The 22,767-nt window shown below is 45.5% G+C and overlaps 1 protein-coding gene across 1 annotated transcript in view; it reads left to right on the top strand.

Moving 5' to 3' along the window:
* march8 (membrane-associated ring finger (C3HC4) 8) overlaps positions 1 to 22,767 on the top strand; it is an 89,547-nt gene that overhangs the window by 61,508 nt on the left and 5,272 nt on the right. The window contains 5 exon segments of the mRNA XM_037123729.1: positions 4,313 to 4,363; positions 12,746 to 12,825; positions 13,180 to 14,106; positions 19,256 to 19,436; positions 20,403 to 20,538. Of these exon segments, the coding sequence (XP_036979624.1) occupies positions 4,313 to 4,363; positions 12,746 to 12,825; positions 13,180 to 14,106; positions 19,256 to 19,436; positions 20,403 to 20,538 (1,375 nt within the window).

Here is a 22,767-nt window from a genome sequence, read left to right as displayed (position 1 = left end):
GCAAGGTTAATGTGCCTCCTGTTTAGACGAGGGTGGGAGAGGTAACACCTCAGCTGCTGCTCCTGAACAACATGGGAGGTTGTTCAGGGTCGAGACAAATCCTGCCTGTCAGGATATATGTCCCTTTCACGGTTTGGGAGGCTGACTTAAAAAAATGTATTCCAATATAATTACGGATTACCTGTTTTTAAATGCAGCTTGATGATTTTCCGTTTTGATTACTTCAGTATCAGACATACGCAAAGGAAAGTCACCTCACTGATTTCTCTTTTCTCATAGTTGTCGTGCACACTCATGTATTTGATTTAAATGAAGACTTGTCAAGTGTTGTCTGTGCATTGTTACAGACTAGTTTATCATTCTTTATTCTAGAATTGTAATCGTAACGTTATTGAAGTTGTTTTAATGAAAGGCTGCAGCAAACAGAAAGGTCTTCAGCCTTAATTTAAACGGGGTTAAAGTCGGCGGGGACCTGCATTGTTCTGAGAGTTTGTTCTAGATAATAACTGAATACTGCTTCTCCATGTTTAGTTTTGACTCTGGGGACTGAAAGCAGACCTGTACCTGACGACCTCAGAGGTCTGGATGGTTCATGACATAGCAGCAGATCAGAAATGTACTGTGGCCCGAAGCCATCAGTGCTTTATAAACCAACAGCAAGATTTGGAAATCTATTCTTTGACTGACAGGGAGCCACTGTAATGATCTAAGAACTGGAGTGATGTGATCTGCTTTTTTGGTCCTTGTTAGAACTTGAGCAGCAGCGTTCTGAATCAGCTGCAGCTGTCTGATGGATTTTTTTATTTTATAGAGTCTTCTAAAGAAACCAAGATAAATGCATGTACAAGTTTTTCCAAATCCTGCTGAGACATAAGTCCTTTAATCCCTGATTTATTCTTAAGGTGATAGTAGGCTGACTTTGTAATTGTCTTAGTGTGGCTGCGCACTGAGTCCATGATTACACCAAGATTTCTGGATCGGTTTATAGTTTTCAACATCACAGAATGAAGCTGAGCAGAAACTGTGATTTGTTCTTCCTTGGCTCCAACAATAATTATTTCAGTCTTATCTTTGCTAACTGAAGAAAACTCTGGCACATCCAATCATTGATTTATTCAGTGCATCTACCCAGCGTCTGTATGGGATTACAGTCCCCTGGTGATATGGTTATGCAAATGTGTGTGTCATAACCTGCATAACCGTGGGAACACATTTTGTTGTTTTCAATTATCTGAGCTAGAGGGAGCATTTAAATGTTGAACAGCAGAGACTCCAGAATGGAGCCCTGGGGTACCCCGCATGTCATTTTTGTCCACTCAGATGTGTAATAAACCACTGACACAAAGTAGTTGCTATCATTTAGATAGGATTTAAACCAATTTAGTGCTGTACCAGAGAGTCTCACCTTTTTTCCAGTCTGTCCATTAGTATATTGTGGATGAACATGTGAAACGCAGCGCTGAAATCCAGCAGGACTGACATTTTGCCACTGTCTGTGTTTAAATGAATGTCACTGAGGACCTTGACAAGAGTGGGCTCAGTGCTCTGATGTGCAGTAGGAACACAGTGGTAACACTTAATCGTCATCAATAATAAATGATACATATATAGTTAATTAAACTTGTGAACAAACAATTAATTATTTAAAAGCATGTATTAAGCATTTGTTTATTATAAAGCTGCAACTGATGTGTACAATACTTAGTAAAAAGTTAATGAATTCTGTCTTGTGCATCTGTAAACATTATTTGAACGGCCATAACATTTTGCAGTCGCTTCATAAATTCTTTAGCTTTTCATTTCATTAGTTTAATAAACCATAAGTGTACCGTCACCACCACAGTATGAAGAAAAACTCAGATTTTAAAAGAATTAATTACTTCAGTCATTATTTGGGGAAAACTGTAAAATTTAGAGGAAAAGTGACTTGACTTTCTGACTGTCAATAGGCTACTGTAGCCTTTTTTTGGACCGCACATCTCCTGTAACATGTGTAAAACATGAAATAACAGTGTAGGACAGGTAGATTCTGGCTGCCTATCATATCATTTGCATTAAGCCAACGTTTATCAGTTTCTGATGCCACGGCTGAAAAACAGGTCCCTGCTGTGCTCCAGCTGCTGCTTCAGAACACATCTGGTTATTGACTCATACATCACAATAATGGTTTTATTAGCTCAGATAATAAGATCTGGGGCTTATTGGTGAAACCTATAACTTCATACAGGTTTCACCAATAAAAAAGACGGACTGCTCTCATCTGTTTGTTACCACCTTGTTATGGACCTGTTTTTCTCTGATGTGGCACTAAAACAATGTCAGCCTGTTGGTTGGTCTATTGGACAGATTGCTGAATATTTTGTTCAAACATTCATGCCCCTTTCTGGAACGAGTTGCAATAAATCATCCACCGATGTTTCCTCCAGCACAGTCATCACCTCAAATTTCAGAAAACATAGTTGAAACAACTTTTGATCAAAAAAACCAGGCTGAAGCATTAGCTGGAGTTGAAATCTCTCCGCGTAGGACTACTGGCCGATGACTGTGATTCCGGTTGTGTAATAAAGCTGCCATGTGTGGTCTCCTGTGAACTTGATGGGAGGTTGGAGGACATTTTGGGGCCCCAGCAGTTTAATCTGTCCATGCTTCTCTGTGTACAGTCAGTTAAAACACTCTCCCCACTGGGCCAATTTCCCTTTGTAAAGATTTGTTTGTGTCCGAAGCACCACAGCCCCGTCAGAGCTGGTGTGAACTCAGCGTTATGCAACTGTGATTGATCACTCATTAAGGAATCACGCAATGCTTTTAATGCCATGGCTGAATGCAGCACAGCACCCTGGCGGCTGTTTACCCGAGTCCCTGATGTCAGCCGAGAGCACCGGGAGGGAATCGAGGAGCCTCGAAACAAAAGTTAACAGCGTTGAGAGCTGGGTGTGCTGGCCTGCCTCCCTCACTGGGTAGTGATACAAACATTGTGACACCATTTAATTTGGACTTGGATGGATGTGTTATGTAATCAGCTTGTCCTCTTTTTTTCGCGTGCCAGAATGATTTGATTTACTAACTTAAGACCCTCACAGCCCCCCGAGCTGCTGAGAAATGTGGCTGTGCTGTGTTTTATTGTTGTGTTTGCTTGTTTGGAGACAAACCATGAATCGGCCTTCCCATTCCTGCTGCAGCTCCACGCAATATTTCTTCTTTCATATTTACATATCTGCACCATTAAAACCGTCAAAAATTGGGCGAGAGAAATGTGCGAATGTGTGTCGGTCCAGACTGAAATGTTTCAGCAACTATTAAAGTGATTGCCATGAACTTTGTTAGAGACAGTCATTGTACCCAAAGGATGGATCCTGGTGACACTGATCCCTTGATGTTTGCTGTAGCTCACCCAGCATGTTGAATTCTTCATCCTATTGATATATTGGCACATCACTTTGGAGACAATAATGGAGACTGGACGATGAATCGTACTGACGATATATCTCAAGGCCATGATGGAGTTGACAGTTTTTAATTTCAGTGAAACATCTTGACAACTGTTGGATGACTTGGTTCAGACATTCACGCCTACCCCAGGATGTTTTGTAATAATTTAGGCAAATGCTAATGCGTTAATCTAACCTGGCAGGAATAATAAACATGGGGTGCTTTTCATCACGCTGTGTCTCCTTGTGTCTCTTCCTCACGTCTTGGCTCTTCCCAGCAACGATGCAATGGAAGGTTGCGAGGTGTTCCCTCTTTCCTTGCTCTTCGTCTCCTCAGGTTGCATTTAAGGAATTGGAAGAACCTCCGTGATGGTGGATTGGGAATGATTTCCAGGTCACAGGAAAGAAGGACACATAAATTAGCACAATGGGCTCTTCCTATTTACTCCCTTTTTTTTTGACCCGGAAATCATTCTCGGGATGCCGTCTTGAAAGATGCCTAGATGCGAGGAGGATTGTGTTATGTGTTAAGGAATGGAGGATGTGCAAATTGAAAAACTAGAGGAGGAGAATGAAATGAACCCTCTGCAGCTGCTGAACATCAGCATGTCAACATGCTAACATTAGCATTTAGCTCAAATACCATTTATTCCCCTTGCGTAGATTTCCTGTTCTGTTTCAAATAGTCAAATGTGAATCATGTCAAACGAGCAGTCACTGCTCCGCTCCACGCATCCCAAACAAAGCATCACCAAGATAATTCTGAGGCACGCGCCGGTTCTCACTGTGCGGGAGTTCACGTGCATACTGAACTGCTGTTTTCTCTGTTTCTGGATGTGCTTTTTCACTCACTGGAGCTCTCTTTCCTTTTCCTCTTTTTACAGAATGAAAAGCCCCTGGGCCATTCTGCAAGCAGGTCCAGCAATATATCAAAGGTGAGCAAAGCACACACAAATGGAAAAAAAAAAAAAAAAATCTCAGTGAGTGATGTATGGCTGTCTTCATCCACGGAGAGAGAGAGAGAAGACAGAGAACACAAAAAGACGTGAGGGCAGCGGTGAGATGAGCTGTGGAGGAGCGCAGAGATTGACAGGACAGATCGACACGCCGCTGATGGATAACATGCCTCTCTCGCATCACAACGCCCCAATAAGAGCCGATCCCTGAATAGACACGTCTTTACACATCAGCTCCTCGGCTCAGCATGCCTCTCATAGAAACGTGTTTTTTTTTTTGTTTTTTTTTCCCTCTGTGTATCTCTCTTCTTTGTCCCCCCCCCTCCCATCGCTCCCTCGGCCGAAGCCTGCATGACTCCGGGGATTCGGTCCTTGTTCTCCTGAGCCTCTAACAGGATAAACCCTTTACCTGTGCTAATAGATGTCATGGTCACTTCACAGCCACGGGACCGCTCCCGTGTGACTCACAAGCCAGTCACCATTTGAACACGAGCAGTTGTAGGTTTAACCAGTTTATCTGCACCGGTGACTTGATATGATGGTGAAGACTAGAAGTGAACACATCCAAAATGTTCACCACAGTCATCCAGTGTATTTCTTAAATTGTGTTGTGTGCACAATTGCAGTGGGTACAAAGTCTGTCAGAGTCTAAGTACAGTTGCCACATAAACTTTTGATAAGAGACCTTATCTAGCTAATAAGAATGATATTATGTAACATCAGTAACAGTAAAAAATGATGACTCATTTACTGTCTTGAATTTCCTGTTCATAAATTGAATGAGACTTTATCCTCATTCAAATGAACAGCAAAGTCAGCTGCTGGCTTACTAAGATTAGCTTAAACTGGAAAACAAGGGGAAAACGACTAACCTCGCTCTGTCTGATGGTGTGAAGAGTAAAAATGCCAGTTAGGACTTTTATTTTTTATTTTTTGTGTTTTATGTGCCCTACCATTTACGTTGACGTTATGAAGTTGAAAGTCAGAGCTTGGAACGACGTCATATCGGTTGACCGCGTCCGTGTCCATGGATACAAGTTGGACTGTATTTTGTGTTATAATGATTTAATGAGACACAAATGAGACAGAATTGCTTACAAACAGTTTATTCTACAGCTTTTCACAGAGCAGATATCGTTGATTTTGATGTCCAGGCTGGTGAGGTGCTTCCAACTTCACTTTTAAGACATCTGACTTTGTGGGTTGTTCCAACTCGGAACACTTCTAATGAGCAGCACCATATTTCATTATCAGGACCATCAACTTCCTGTGTTCTCCACTGGCCTCCTAGTTACTTGCCCTAGCCCAAAAAAATAACCCAGCACATAACATCCTGTCATAATTTGTAATTTTTTTTAAAAAAAAGGGAAGTTTAACTTATCAATCAGTGAGCTTTAGAGGTGCTTGAAGGCGGGCCTCGTGATGTCAGGACCGAGCCAGGATCGCTTCCTCCCTCTGCTTCCACTCTTTCCGCTCGACTAAGCTGAGCATCTGGCTGTAGCGGACAGACTTATGACTGGCATCAATCTTCTCATCAACCTCTCAACACGAAAATAAATACGTGTACACCCCGAAATGTCAAACTACATCTCGAAGGGTTTCCAACAGTGCATGGTCTAATATCTGTGCAGAGAGCCGAGTCAGTCTGGAGCTGCTGTGGAGTGACTGATCTGGTGGTTTGAAGTGGTTGAAATGAAATGAAAAGTGCCTTGTTTGGATCAGATAGTGATCTTGCAGATCAGCTGGGACGACTGTAAGAATTTAAACTGGTTTGGAGTGGAAGACTGAAAGTTTGAATATGTGAGGATTTCTCGAGTCCCAGCAGTGGCTGCCGACTCGCCACAGTCTTTCTACACGCAAACACGCACGAGAGAGCCAGAAAATCTCAGGTTTTTCCATCTGAGAGTGGCGAGGTGGATTTAATTAGTTTCTCCACACAATGCGTTGTCATTGAATGTCCTACCTTTGCAGCTATTCTGCGGATAAATGTGTGCAGAATGGAGTGATGGACATGAAGTATGAACAAGGCTCTTAAGTTTGACAGCCTTAATTAATAATCAGCAGTCTGTCAGCCAGCTGGTGTTCTCCTGCTCCTTCCTAAAGGGAAATACCACTGACTGGCAGGTCTTAAATCTGTATTAATTGTTCTCTCGGCGCATTAGTCTGCCAGGAGCCTCGACGGTTAAGGAGAAAGGTTGCTAGTTTGAGCACCTGAGAAGAAGTGCTCTGCAAACTCCTGACAGATATTGTCAATGACTTGCGGTGTTATCTTCATCTCTGTGAAACTATTTTCCCTGGAAGTAGCTTGAATCAGAATATGATCTGTGCGACTACAGAAGATTATTTTATGCATGTATGCAGTTTCCCCGCTCCCTGCAGCATTGGCGGGATGAAGTGGAGGATTTTCATATTTGCGGCGATGACTCAAATGTTGCTTTTTTTCGCTGTAAAAATATGAAATGTGGGTCCAGTTCATTTACGTTGAACAGCGCTCGATAATGAAAGATACAGATGCAGAAAGCATACAGCCAGGAAGAACCGTCCGTACATTTGTGGCGGTTTATCGTAGGATCTTGACAGACGCCCCCATTTGTTTTCCTTCATTTTCCACATGAGCTCCAGCCAGACACACACACACACAAAAACAAAAAAAAACAAGGACACCAAAACAAACCCTGCATTGCTTCACATGGCACAGATTCAAGCTGAATCACATCGGCTCGCGTCAGATCAAATCAAAAACGAATGCGCTCGTATCCAATTGCTGACCTACTTAAAAAGATATCTCTCCACATAAATAACCACAGCGCCGGCCTGCAGAGGAGCATTTCATAACATCTCCGGCTTGGCGTGACACTACAGTCTGGATTATTTGTACGTGAAAGCTCGGGCATCCAAAGAATTTGATCATTCTGTCAAAGCACCTGCTCCACTTTGCAGAGAAATAATGCTTCAGGTCCTTTTTTTGGATTTCGAGCTTCTGACTTTTCGGCGTGACAGTCGCTGAACTGTTGGTGGTTTCTTTGATGCAGCATCCCGTCTGAGGTTGACTCAGTAAAACATCGTCTCTCGAGGTATCTGGCTAGTTGTGACAGCCCCACTGTAATACCTGTCAGGAGGCTCACCAGGAGAGAGATTTACATAATACCAGGAAAACAAGCAGCAGCAGTTAGCCGGGGGCTGAACTGTTTCATGAAGAGGATAATCGCGCACAGTGACGGCCTCACTGATGGAGGCAATAGGGCGTGTGGTTGTAGATCTGCGTGTACCAAAGCCAAATACTCATTCTCTCTCATGTGGGTTAATTTATTCAGGTGTCTTTTATCAAGCAGTTTAGAGAGAGATCATCTGGAGAATTGTGAAAGAAAGGTGAAGTAAAGGGCAAACAATTTATGTTGAGTAGAAGAACGGCGGCTGTAGAATACGGCATAAAAGCGGCTCTGAAAGCTATAGCGGGCCGAGGATTGCCCGGTGATTTGGCGGGAGTGGATTTTCCACTCTGCGAGGTCAGGAGGCTTAGCTCTAGCCGTTTCTCTCTTTAGCACCATGCCAGGGAGCTGTGCAGTGCCTCCTACTCTGTTTGGGAAGGAATTAAACTATTACAGTCCTCACAAAGACACAAAGCAGCGACCCACAGCTCTGTGGGCTGCGTTGATATTCAGCCAAACATCTGCCAGCGTTCGAAAATTGAAGCGGCTGCAGTTTTGCAGCACGTCAGAATCCATTGCCGCCGTTCACGGGACAAGTCGGCCCACCTGATGTATACAGGATGGGTTCTGCTGGCCAGTTCGCTGGTGTTGACACCAGGCACAGGGCCGAGCCAATATTTTGAAGAAAGGGAGATTAATTGTTAATTTCTTGGAACACGCCATAGTGAGTTTGCTGACTTCTTGGCAGGGTTGCTCTTTTCCTCAGGCTCCTGCTGATGCTGGCTCTGGTCTTTGGAGACAAACCAGACTATAATGGCTTTATTACAAAATGCTTTCGGTGAAAAAATGCTATAATTGCCTATTTTTCATGATCTATCTTGAAGACGTACACAATCTCCTTCTCAGGCAAATCTTAGAGATCAAGTATTTAGTGTCTTTTTTAAATTTTTACTGCACCTCAGAAACACAACATCAGACTAAAATTCAGACTAAATATGATGAAGGTGCTCTTTAGTGTCGGACACTGAAGTTCAAAAAGGAGAGAAACTCAAGGAACTCTCTCGGCAGCAAGCGTGTTTGTTTCGTGCTTGAAATTCTTAAAAACATTGACGGCGAATGTTAAAAAATAAACTGCATGGCAGCCCACGCAAAGCTGCACAAACAACCTTCTTCCGAGCGAAACAAAGGCTTTCACATAACCTCAGTGAAGAGCAGATCGGCGCCACTTGAACGAGCCGTCAGACAACTAGATGGCTTCGCTGGTTGGACAGATGCTGCGGCTCATCCTTGGGTGACGCACTGTAAACAGTGCAGCATGACTTACAGCTCGCCGCGTGGCGGATGAGGAAGAAGCTCGAGCCAAAAAGGGGCAATCTTTGATGCAATGCCGTGTTTTAAAGGAGACCTATTATGCTTGCCATTTTTCTCCTCTCCTTCGGTGTTGTGTATATATTCTTGTGCATGTAAAAGATCTTGATCGTATTCTAGTAGTAACGCTAAATGAACTAATGAACCTGAAAATGAGCATAATACGTCTCCTTTAATGGTGCAAAATGGAGCTATTACGAGGCTTACTAATAAATATGATGAATGTGTTTTGTCACAAGATATGTAACAGAAATCGAGATGCGAGACTCGGCGGGCGCGGACACCTTGAGGATGTTTTGTTCCGTCTTCAAGGTCGCGAATGAACCGCGACGCTCGTTTTTCTGTGCCGCGTTTCCGTTGGCATCTGGTCAACAGCTGGTCCATTCACGCGGTGAATATTCGGCGATGGGTCGGAAGCGTCACACTGGGCGGTGATTCATTGTTTCTGTTTAAAGGTTGTTCTTTGAAAAAGGCCCTGGTGGCCGGCAAACGAGAGCTGCAGCTCGGACGGAGACGGCAGGACGGTAAAACAAGTGGGGAGGGGGGGGATGATTAATGCGAGGATGAAGTGTACTCGAGGAGAGGAGCTGAATTAGTAGTTATGACGTCGGATTGAGAGACTAAGCTGAAGAATCAGGTGTTGATACAGTGAGAGTGCGATGTGAGGAGGGACATCACACGGCACATGGACGGATGCGCCGAGGAGCAAATGTGCTTCTTTTCAGTTCACAGTTTGAAACAAGTGTCAGGGCCACCTGTGTCAGGTGTGTCAGGTGGCCTTGACACTTGCTTCAAATCATGAACTGAAAAAGAAGCGCAGACACTGGTTTGCTCCCCTCGGGTCCTCGTCTCGATACAGGGCGGTTACGGGAGAGCAGACGCTTAATGGAAGTCTGAAAAGGCCGTTTGGAAGTTACTCACCGCTATCTCCGCCATGGTGTCATCGCTTCTGTTGTTTGACCCCGCTCTGAGACAGAGTGGGTTGTGTTTTTCTCGCCAGCGGACACGAATGATTAACAGAGCTGGACGCCACTGGAACATCGTGTTTGCACTGCTATCATAAAACCCAAAACAAAGATACCGTCCAGTGTCGTCAGGCGAGCTCGATCTGCCCCTTTTCTTTTTTTAACGGCTTGTATTCAGATTTGAGTCACATGAAGCTTTTGCTCGCCGCGTGTCATTGGTTTCTTGGCTTAACGTGAGCAGGAGCAGCACATGTTTTTTTTTTGTGTTTTTTAAAGATGTAGCGCTCGCTGCAGAATACTTAAGTTTTATGGCTTTAATCTTTTCCTAACTCTCTGCCCATTTAACATTTATAGTCCAGACTACTGCGGGAGCCCCGAACAGCAGCCTTGAATGTGAACTATACAACAATCTAAGAAAATAACATTTGATAACAAAGGGAATCGAAGATATGAGAGAAGGCGCAACCTCGGATGAACCGTTGCAGCGCGACGGTAGAAAAACAGAATCAGAGCGGTTAATGGGAAGCTGTGCTGTTCGCGAACGGAGCGAAAGAAACAGACCGAAGGGCAAAAATGGACATTGAATTTTCTATTGATCAGTGTCAGGCCGCGAGCTATAAATTCTCCCTCGGTTTGAAATGAAATCAATAGGTAATTAGTTTCTTACTGAAATCACCCCCCCCCCCCCCCCCCTTTATGTTAGCAACTCAAACACCATCTGATACTGCTCTTTACCATCTATCCCCATCCAGTCTGTACTGTCTGTCACTCTGGGATGCCGGACTAATGAAGCAGATTCTTTCTTTAATTCAGACTATTTATGTTTAACTATTTTTCAGCTGTCAAAATGTCTCTTAAAGTTTATAGTGTCACCAGAGACCTGGGGTTTGTGAGAATCTTACTTTTTTATCCTCAGTGAGCTGGATGCGGGTGATTTGGTGAATCCTCTTTCATATTAAAAGTGATTCACGGGCACCAACTCTGGAACCGAAGACCCATCTGAGGCTACCAGTGGTGGTGGTAAAACGAGAACTGGAGCGCGAGGAAGACAATCTTGCCGTTTAAAGCTGCAATATTTACGAACTGTCCAGCTGTGGGATTCACAGTCAGAATGTCACCAGAATAACCACTCTGTGTAGCTGTCATTAGCTAGTTAGCGTAATTAGCCGTGCATCTAGTGGTCCACTGGTGGATTGTTGGTGTTTACAGCACCAGCACAGGACTGTTGAACAGGCACAGGCTGTTGCTAGCTGGTTAGCATGCCAACTCATGAATACAATAATTTAGTTGATTTTTTTTTTAAGGTTGTCAAACAAAATTCTTGCATATTTCCCCTTTAAGCAAATTTACTATTGAGCTGTTTCTTTGAGGATAATTAGAGTTTATTGCACTTTGGATCTTAGTTCTTCAGTGGTGACCATCTTTTCTACCAAGTTCTGCAACGTTGCATAAAAAAAAGACAGACAGGGAAAGAAAAACGGGCAGCCGGACAGTCATATTGGATTTAATGATCCAGGAAAGCTGAATGTGTTTTTGTTTTTTTAAAAAAAGAAAACAAAAGTAGACGTTTGATTTATTGCCCAAACTGACTCCCTGGCTGATCTTTGACCTGCCATGCTTATCGTAGCTGTGCGTGCACAGTTTTCCTGTGCTACGAGGCTTCATGCCACATTCGTATCAGGTCGCTCAAATCATAATTACAGGCAGCCCCACAGGGAAAAATCTTTGAGGTCAGCCTCTAAAGTCCAAATCGGAGGCAGTGGGATTTTTCTGACAGCCGCCGTATCACCCACTCGATAAAAACAGCTGCAGAGGTGACGACAGAGCGGTGGCGAAGTGGCCACGGAGCCTTCATTAGCATCCAAATAAAATCCAATATTAACACTAATGGAATCACTTCAGGTCATTCAGAAGCATTCGCACAGTTTGTGTCTTGTTTCACGTGTTAACGAACCCCTACATTCCTCTGCAAAAGCAATGAATTTACGGTACTTAAGTGGTCTGACTGCAAGGCTGGAAGCACCTTGGAATAATCCAATAACACCTATAAACTGGAGTATTTCCTGTGCATAGTTCCCTTCACGCGGCTTAGTCACCCATCGACTTTTCTTATGAAGTAGTTTACATAATGTCGCTAAACTGTTCAATTATTTACAACCTGTCTGAAAGCTTTTATTAGTTTCTTCAGAACAGAGGGAAAGTTCATGTTTAATACGCCTTTGATCATCTGTCGTCTTGTGTTTCCTGTCAGACTCTGTTCTCTCAGCAGTAAACTTGCCATGTACATATAGCCCAAATTGTAATAAACCAGAGGCTTTCCTTTAAGATCAAAGACCATTTAAAGTAATCCCCGCCATGTCCTTGTGTAAAATAAATACTGGTGAGAGCTACAATACATAGAGCTGAAGGTATTTTTTAATAAACAGCCGTGTACCTGCAGGTGCGTCTGTTCAGAGAGTCTCTGCGGAGGCTGAACAAGTCTACAGCCTGGCTTCCTCCAGCTGTGCTCCTCTCTGCGCTTCATTCCTCATAACTCCCCCTGTCTCTCAGTCTGTCCTCCCCCCCCCCCACAGAGCCTCCCTCCGTGGCAGCCTGGTGTTTTTTTCGCCTGATCTGTGACGCACCCAGGCAGATTTTTGCCTGGCACTACTTTAATCAGATAGATTAACTGCCCAGTATTGTGTTTTCCCTTTTTTATCATCCTGCGCATCGGTGCGTGGCGTGCCTTTACAATTTCTGCGAAGATCCGATTCAGACACTGATAGCCTGATAATTCTCACCAGTCAGGATGCTGTCCTGGCATGATTTGATCCTGTTTGTTGAATAATGCAGTGCGTATTTCTGTCGCTGACTTTTTACGGATGTGTTTCGTTCCGCAGGCGGGGAGCCCGACTTCAGTCAACGCTCCGTGCAGTTTCTCGAGGACGTCGGTTTCCCCCTCCAGCCAGGACATCTGCAGGTACACACTTCAACCTCGCTCCACTCCGAATCTACTTATCTGGTCATTTACCGGCGAAGAAAAGCATCAGTGTGTGGTGCTGGTGTACCTTTTACCCTTGAGCTGTCAGAATTGGAAGTAGCCTTGGTTGCTGTAAAATATTTTTTTTTTAAACAACAAATATCAGCAATATCAACAGTGATGTGTATTCTCATGTAGAGACCCAAGATACGCAAGTTCCTTTGTTTTTAAACGCATGATGTCTTTTCCATTTCTCTTTTGTTCTTTCCAACTCCTTCTCCTGCCGTCCTTTACCACCGTCGTCACTCACGCTCCTCTTTCATAACCACACACGCACAAACACGTCCACGGCAGCAGTCAGGATCAGGACTGTCACAAGCAGACCGCAGTGGTTCTGCTGAGTTCTAACGGTAAACCCTGTCAAGGTTCAGGAGGCATTTCCGTCACCACCCTCTGCGTGGACGGCCCGCCGTCCTCCAAACATGGCAAACAACGAGACTGGCTCTCCCTGATTCGCCCCTCCTCCGTCAACGTCAACCCCAACGGCTCGCTCAGGTTCTCCGCGTCTCTGAACGACGTGGGCCAGCGCGTGGACAGTCTCTGTCGAGGCCTGCACTTCATAGATCGCACCTGCTCTGAGGGCGAGCTGGAGCTGAAGCCCGAGCCGGCTCGGCCACCCGTTTCTGATCGGAGGGCGCACACGCTCAACGGCAAGCTGGCTGCGGCGCCCGCACACCAGAACCCAAATCCATCCTTCCCCACCCGCACCCAGCCCCACCTCGTCCCCTCCTTCACCAACAACTACAAATACATGCTGGGGGTCCCCCCCGCCAATTGTCTCCCATCCGAGCCTCCTCCTCCCCTCTCCAACACCCACCTCCACCCTCATCAGTCTGCGAGCGCCAACTTCCTCCGTCTCCTCCTCCCCTTCTCTCGATCCTCGACCTCGGCCAGCCTGCAGTGCTCCGAGCTGGGCAGCTACGCCTCTCACCTCCACATCACCAAGTCCTCCAGCGCCCTGCTGGAAGGCAGCGAGTCAGGGTTTCCCCCCGAGGATCTACTGGGGGACGACGATGTGTTTGAGGAGGACCGGCCCAGTCCTGCTCCGAAGGACAGGGACCAGCCGGCAACCCCAGAAACAGTCACCGGGGCTCGGCCAGGTTTTCTTCTAGCCCCCCTGTGCTATATGGATGAGGACAGCGACTTGGACTGCTGCCCATCCCCTTTGTCAGAGAAAACTGGGCCGCTTTCACCCTATTCGCTGCAGGGGGACTGCTGCAGGTGGGTGGCTGTCTGGATGGTATAGACCTCACCCACCCTTCTTGTGACTTGGTAGCGTCCAGTGCACCCCTGTGCCGTCACGTGGCAGTGAACCCCAGAGCCCTGTGGAGTAGTGGAGAGCTTCTCATCCCGTAGTGTATCTACCCAGCAAATATCCTACACCACAGCAGCACTAGTCCCGCTCGGCGTGGAGCTGCTTATCGGAAGGACCTGGCACATAGACGACGTAGTCTACACACACCGCAACACCTCCTCCTGCGCCCCCCCCCCCCCCCCCCCCCCCAGCTGTCCTCATTCGACCCCTCGTGTGTGTCTAGAACAGATAAAATGTGACTTCATATCATTCCATACCATTTCATTTCGCTCGCTGTTTTTTCCTCCTTCTGTCACACTGTGTTTTTAAAACAATTTCTCATTGTCGCTGGGTCGATGAGGCATTAAAGTGTCTAACATCGTGTGATTGATTTCAGCCGAGAGGTGTGAGCTTGGCGGCAGAGGCAGGAATGGGAGGGCAGCGGCGATGTCGAGGAGAAGATCAAGGGGCAGAGGTTAGGGGAGAAACTCTAATAGAATTGAGAAGCAGGGTGTGTGTCTGTCGGGGGAACAGAGGCAGATGGGGGACAATAAACAACGTCGAACCGATGGAGTCTGGCTGATTGGGTCGACGGGGCCGTCATCAGTCTTTTTTCACTTGGCAGTTTGTGGTCAACCTGATGGCTGTGTTGGTTAAGGCAGATTGTGAGTACTATTTGATTACAGAGCAGGTCGTGGCCGCATGGCCCCCACAGATGAGACTCTCTAGCAGAATTTTTAATTCTGCTTAGATCCCATTAAGCCCCTCTGGGTTAAAATACGTCTGTCGATACTCCACAGGAGAGTCTTAAACACAGAGGAACGTCAGTTGCATACGGCTGTCTTGCTTTCCCCGTCAGCGCTGGTCCGGTGCACGTTACTCCTCTCCAGATTATACGTCAGCCGTGGCCTGATGGAGAAACCAGAGCTTAGAACTGGAAAGGTGAAGGTCTCAGATCAGGAGGCAGATTATTGGCTTCGAATAGCCTGCGTAGACGCTGACTGCGCACACGCACACACACACACACACACACACACACACACACACACACGTGCATACACAAACAAACACACCCGTGCCAGCTTTCAGTCAGGTGGCTAGAAGCGTGAGCGCAGAACACAGACTGACCTCACCTGTTAGACAGCCCGCTTGTGTGTGTGTGTGTGTGTGTGTGTGTGTGTGTGTGTGTGTGTGTGTGGGTGGCCACTTGTTTTCACTTATGACTGGCAGGTGAATGATTGACTATGCACTGTGTTTCAGATAATAGTCTGATAAGAGATTGAATAGGTCTCCTTCATTATTAGAAATGTCGCCTTGGAGAGAAACTTAAAGGTTCATTACGTGTTTATATTCAGCGTTTCTATGAAAACAGGCCTGTGCTGCTCGACTTGTTACTGCCAGATCAGCTGATCTGCAAAAAAAGCATTAAATCTGGATTGAATTGAATGGATGAACGTCCTCTCTCAGATGTTAGGTACAGCCGGCCTTTGAAGTAAATGGCAATTATTACAGTCAGGCTCAGGTTTCTTTGCTCCGACCGCATTTTCACCTCATCCAGTTCTTCCATCCTGCTTCGCATCTTTTCCTTCTTCTTTTTAGTGTTTTGTGACCTGCACTCGAGCGCCAGAGACAAACAAAAACAGCATGCCTCTGGTACGCAAAAGAACTCCGCAGGGTTACCTTTTAGCCTTTACATCTGACACTTTAAACCAACTGGAGTCTATGTACTTCCTTAACCTTCCTCCAGAGGAGAACTTTCTTCGAAGCAGATTTAATATTCTCTTTGAAGGCAAGCATCATCACACAAGCGGGAAGGGGAAAAGGAGGAAAGGGGAAGATGGCTTCCGGTGGTGCTGTCGCTAATTGAATTGTGCTTTTGCTCTGATCAGCGTGTCTCTGGCAGAGTGTAAAGCTTCAGACTGAACACAGGCTGAGAACAAAACGCTTCAGACGTCACTCCTCTGCCCCGCACCACCTAGAAGAGATCTGTTTAGCAGAAACGCAAAACAACAGATTGGCGCTGAAAAATTCATTTAAAAAAGTAAATGCATAAACATTTCAGGACGAGGGGGGTGCAGGGCAAAAGAAATAGCTGGAGGGATGTTCAGGCGACATGTAGAGAGAGCGTGGAGCGCAAAGAAGGGGCTGAACGCCCGCAGGAAGAAAACTACAAGGAAGCAGACAAGAGGGAACAGGAAGAACGGGGAACGCCTCGCCGGGGCTGAAATGTTGCCGAGCTTGTTCCCCCCTCAGCCCGTGGTGCTCGTGATTTCCCGACTCTTGTTTTTCTTCTCACATTTTAATGTTGACATACTCGTAGCGGCGCCTCTGCCATCCTCAAAATTACTGCTAAACAGGGTGTGTTTTTGGCTGTTCAAGGGGGGGGGGCAAATTAAATTTTAACCCCCCACCCTCGTGCCTGACAGTGGTTGGAATGCGCTTGCCGCTTACTCAGACGCAGTGCATTCAGCAGTGAATTTGCATGAGGATCTGGGATTATTCTGTCTCATGTGAGGACCAAAGAGATGCTGAGTTTGTGAGATTTGCATCTTCAAAGTGCAGTTTGAATCTTAAGCCTGCGCGCAATTTTCCAGCCGATGGTGCCCCGTCTCTTCCACTCATGATGTTTACTGATTTTTTTGGCTCCATGTTGAAGCGCTGGGATTTTTCCACGGCTGTCCCCCCTCCTACGTGGAGGGGAAAAAAATTCAAAAAAAGGAATCCACTTCAACACTCTAGAATAACTTATCAGATCTGTCCATTTCAGCACTCGCCATGCCTTAATATAAACAAAGAGTCCGGGTCCTCGGGCTGATTCTGTTTGTTCCTTTGAAAGATGAGTATGCTGCTGTATGTGTGGGATGAGAATGTGCAGTTCATCATCTTGTGATCCGCGCAAACAAACACAAACAAAGCAGCCGAGCCATAACCGATGGAAGGAAAAAAAACAGAGATTTTAATTGTGCCTCCTCTATCCCTTAATCCCACGGTCCTCCCTCCACCTCCTCCTCCAGTCGAGAGAGCTGTAGAAATGACCTATTTTTATCCTCCTTTGTTCACTTAGTCTTTTAATCTTGTAACGCTTTGGCCAGATCAGTGAAGTCCGAAAATAGACGTCTCGCTCGCTCACTTTCTCGCACGTGTGGGTGTTGCATGTGTGTCTTCGTGTGTTTTCTTATCTGCCTGAACCGGGATTAAGACGAACCCATTTTTAAACGCGGCGCTCGCTTCTTCTCCCTTTCCATCATTTCCCCTCGGCGCCTTCCCTTATTTACCGTCTCACGCTGCCCTTCTCTGGTTTTACGCACATGCTGGTAGAAATGGGCAGAAAAACACTATTGAATTGTTTAGGTTGAAATATCGACTTGCAGATTTCCCTCCCTTTTACTGTTGCTCTGTTTTTTTTGTTTAAGCCGGAGACATCAGCCTGACTTTTAATCATAGTTGTGCTGTGCTTGAACAAGCAGTAGCTGAGTTGTTAATGCACTGCTCATCTACAGACTCCCTGGTATACAGCCGCGACAAGGTCAATGTCCTGACACCGAATTCTCAGATCATAACGGCCTCGGCTTCTTTCTACAAGGGGCTTGTGTGCACTATTAACTTCGACTTGGAGGTAATAGCTCGCTCTAATAACTTTCTCCAACACCTCTTTTTTCTTTACTTTAACAGACTGTGGCTGACTTACGGTGAAGGCTGTCTTCAGCTTCACACAGTCTATCTCAGATGTACAGACACACACCGAACAGACAGACAGAAGCGCTCCTCCTTAGTTTGGGTGACAAATAGCTGCCATCCTCCAACCTGTCAGTCGGTGCCAGATGTGATCTTGAGGAGGAGGTATTAAAAATCGGATGGGTTCTTCTCCCTGACAAAAAGCCTGTCGAGCAGCCCCGCGAGGTAGCAGCCACCTAATCGAATGTTCCAGTTGTCGGTACCTGTAACCCAGAATACCTTACCAAGCATCTGCAGGGGCTAAACGCAGTATCAAACACCTGTTTAGGTCAGTGCAATTTCATGCAGAGGCATTGAAACACAATCCACATGTGAGAAGCTTTAGAACGTGTGACTGCAGTGATTCTCAAGCAGGTATACTTGTGCCACAGGGGTTACTGCAGTTGTCAGGGGGGAGGCAAGGCTACACTGAGAGACTGTGGGTAGTTTTAACAGGCTGGTTTAAAAAAAAATTTTTTATAAAATCTGATTTTATTTAAGAATAAATCCAAATACTTACTCAATTGTAACTGATTTTAAATAATGTAAAGTAACTCAAAAGCTATTAGCATAGCTTAAGTTGGGCTAAAGAACAAATGGGATAGTTAGCTGAAATGAATGGATAACAGTTGAAAAAGTTAGCTACAGTACAAATAAAACACTTACATTGGTTAGCCATATGACATATAACAATAACAGTTAACAATTTCCACTTTTATATAGTTAATGGTGAGTAAGATCCAGATGGGTTGTGTTGAGGAAGGTGTCTGGGTTCATCAGACAGCACTATGGGGGTCTTTGTTGGGGCACATCCAAAACAAAAGGTTGGTGAGCACAGATGTGCTGGATATTGATGTTGATGAAGCTGTTTGCACTCCTTGCCATGGTTATCATTACGAGGCTTCGAGGCTGGAGCTGCTAAACGGCAAGGTGTCTGCGATATTAGACTTGCTGTGTTCAATTTTACAGCGCCACGTTGCGAGAACACAGAGGATTATTTCCTGAAAATGTCATTTTGATTTGCCGATGAAGTGCTTTGAATCAAATTAGTTTGTCTTGATTGGGTTTTATCCATGTGGGACATGTATTGTACTCAGCGTTCTTCGCCTTATTATGTTTTTTATATTTGTGAAATTATATTCCCACCTGCCGTGCTCTCCTAACACCTTGTCTTATTATGCTAGAGAGTGCTACAAGTTTGCTGACATATATCTTCCAAGTTTTCCTGAGTTCGGGGAAATATGTGTCAGCTTTGCCTGCCAACTTTTCCTCTTTTTGATCCTGCCTCTCCCCCTGTCGTCCTCCTATTACAGCTGCCTTGCCTCTAGCTCCAGTGTTGACTGTATTCTTTGGCTCCCGTAGGATTTGTCACTGTGAAGGGGATGACGAGAGTCCTCTGATCACACCATGCCACTGCACGGGGAGCCTGCGCTTCGTCCATCAGTCCTGTCTACAGCAGTGGATCAAGAGCTCCGACACTCGCTGCTGTGAGCTCTGTAAATACGAGTTCATCATGGAGACCAAGCTCAAACCGCTGCGCAAGGTAAGACGCGATTTGCACTGCAGCGCAAAGTCAATTAACTCTCAGGTTCATTAGTGGAGAAACTCGCAGCTCTGCCTCCGAAGAGTCCCGACTGAGCCCACGTCACTCCTTCGTTATGAAGCTTGAAATGCCAAAAGCTGCCTCCAATCTGTCATGCAGATAACACAAGCGCGACACTGAGCTTTGAAGCCTTTTTTTCATAAGCGTAACTTGTTGAAATGGGGGTGGTGGGGCGGGGGGCGGACGGGGGGGGTTCATTTCAAATAGTTCAGAGGATGTACACTTCCATTAAAGGCTCTTATCAATCGCTGTGGCCTGGAGATAGCAGGACACTCTAATTAAAATTCCTCCACCCTTCATTAGCTGCACAAAAGGCCTTAAACAAATGCTCCGCTGTTAATAGCTTCTGAATCCCACTGGCGAACGCTGAATTTGTGTCCCGCGTGTGAGCCGGCGGGGGAAATTTGTGATGAGATGGCGGCCTCGGCGTGAAGTGTTTATCAAAGGATGCTTGGGTTTCATCTCGCGCCACGGCGACGGCTGCTGCTCGAGGTGACCCCGCGCTCGCGCCATTTCGTCGCCGAGCGCACGAGCGATACAGAAACGATGTGACACCCCTGGTGTTGAATTTTCTTTTTTTGTCTTTTTTTTTTTGCTTTGCATGGCTCGGCTCGCATCCTGAAGATGTATTGTGACAAGGCGGCCGGCCTCTGTGTGCGGCGGGGGGCTGTCGGCCACTTTACCTCTCTTATCACACTCGCCAAGGAGCGATATGTGGGATTGGATCTCGATCACAGCCGCCGAATGCTCGCCATCAAATATTTAGCTCAACACGCTCAGCCAGAAAAGGGAGCCAACTGTTCAATGCCAACTGTGTGGCTGCTTTTAAGAACTGTGTTGTTTTGAGAGCTTGCTTTAAAAATTCTCTGACCTCACCAAGCGCCCTCTCCCTTTGTGCCCTCGCAGTGGGAGAAGCTGCAGATGACGGCGAGCGAGAGGAGGAAGATCATGTGTTCGGTCACCTTCCACGTCATCGCCATCACCTGCGTGGTGTGGTCGCTCTACGTCCTCATCGACAGAACAGCGGACGAAATCAAACAAGGTCAGCGCAGACTCTCTCACACACACACGCACAAATGCATTTTGACGTGAACGCCGCTGTCTGTGTTGGATGTCGTCCATTCGTCCACACTCTGCCCGCCGTCTCCAAGTCATTCATCGGTGGTGTTAAATGACAGATCTGCGTAAGTGTAGTGTTGTTTCAGTGGTGTGACTATTGAGTGCTGATAGTGTGAACTGTTGTCTAAAACTAAACTGTACATGGGAGAATTTCATTAGCCAGGAGCTTGGTCGGCGTCAAAGTGTGTAGAGGAGCGTACGGAGGCTCTCAGGAGATGATTCTCTTTCAGTTCAGTTCAGTTCACTTTGATTTCAGGCCTGTAGTACATAAAAGAGAAAGTTAAGAGGTGCGAGATTAAAGAAGAAAGAAAAGAGATCCTAAAGATGGATGTTTGCATCCATCGGTCTCGGACCCAGTTTTATTTCTTCAGGGGGCCCAGATCAGGGAAGGTGCGTGGTGTGAATTAACATGCCCAAGCTGAACATCAGTTCCTGGTTAGCTGAGTTGTCAAAGGAGTGAATACAGTCAACGAAAGGTGCTCACAAGGATAAGTGTGTGTAGGCTTGTGTGATGTCAAAGACATTAACATGGAGCGTAAAGTCCTGCAGCCAGTGGTACCCGTCTGGCACATGCATGTTTGTGGACACAGCTAAAAGCTAACACACGCTCAGAATATGTTATATCTGCAAAGCAGTGTAAGGGGATAGTTGGACATGTTGGGTCATGGTTTCTTGCTGAGAGTAAGCCTTAATATACACGTACACAGGTGTTTTTGGATACGGTTTTTAAACGGTTTTAAAAATGAGCAATTCGTCATGGTTTCATAAATAAAGAAACCATGAAAACGTATATCACATGAACATTGACACACACACACACACACACACACACACACACACACACACACACACACACACAGGGAATATGCGTGCCAACGTTAACCTAGCCACTTTGTTGCCTGGCTACAGAAGATAATCTGAACGAGTCAGGGAAGCATGACTGCTCTTCAGAGAATCCTCTCAGATAATGCTATTTTTATTAAACATTGCCAGCAGCCGTTTTTTGCTTCTCCTTTCCTATCATTGAATTTCCAGCTCTGTTATGCATCTTCCTAAATATAAACTAAATGCCGTTCCTGCCTTCCATTATATCAACATAATAAAAATAATTCTTTTCAAAAACAAGTTGACAAACAAGTGCTCGAAAAACAAAAAGACTCAAAAACAGGACATAATTAGAGATAAATGAACAAACAGCAGTAATTCCTACAGTAAGACAACAATAAAACAAGCAAGGCAGGAACTGCTCGAACACAGTAAAAGCGCATAAATATTCTGAAAAAGCGTGTTCCCAAGAGAGATTCAAAACACACACAAATATTCTGATATCATATGACGTTATACATAGTCGGAGTTCATATTTGCATCCAGATTTAAAAAGCCAACAAAGAAATAGCCACGTACAGGTGAACAGGGCCTTATATGAGACTGATGCCACTCCCATGTTATCTTACAGTAGCTTACAGTGGTGCCGAAGCTCACTGATTAGCATGTATGGCTTGGTTGTTAATGTGTAAAAACAATGAGGTTGTCCTGCTGGCTGTAGCTTTAACAGGGGATATCGATCACCCCTGTGTTAACGCTAGGACTGAACATGAAATAGCACGTCTTGCCCACCCCGTCTTTACATTGATTATTTGGTCAGAACAACAGTCTTAAAGTCAGTGGTGTTCAGATCCCTTTTATTTAAGACAAGTTAAAGCAGTCAATCTTTAATTCCAGAGCTTGGAACTGGCAGTTTTCGGGCAAATTCTTCTTAATCGACCACTGAACTCATTTTATCTGAAAACATACTGATTGAACTGCTTTTTTTTTTCTTTTCTTTTTTTTTTTTGTTAAAGCCCTCCACTTGGACAACAACAAAACAATCCTAGCTGACTCACTGTGATCACATCAGCGGTTATCTCGCTAAGGCCTCAACAAACAAACAGAATCTGAACGAACACCAGCAACCAGGAAAGAGAAATGTCCTCACAGGCTTTTTTTATTTTCCTTTTTTCTTTTGTTTCCTGATCAGGGCAGGTGTTGTGCCCCATGATTGCCTTTCAGATTTTAGTCACCAAACTGTTTGTTTTATTGTGTGCATGTGCCAGACTGGAACCTCCTGCTGACATGGACTGTAAGAAGCTGCAGCCAGTTAGCGACTCCACGG

This window comes from Acanthopagrus latus, chromosome 15 (genome assembly GCF_904848185.1).
Source record: "Acanthopagrus latus isolate v.2019 chromosome 15, fAcaLat1.1, whole genome shotgun sequence".
Taxonomy (NCBI): Eukaryota; Metazoa; Chordata; class Actinopteri; order Spariformes; family Sparidae; genus Acanthopagrus; species Acanthopagrus latus.
The sequence above is the reverse complement of the archived record's forward strand: the minus strand, read 5'-3'. Positions and strand labels throughout refer to the sequence as shown.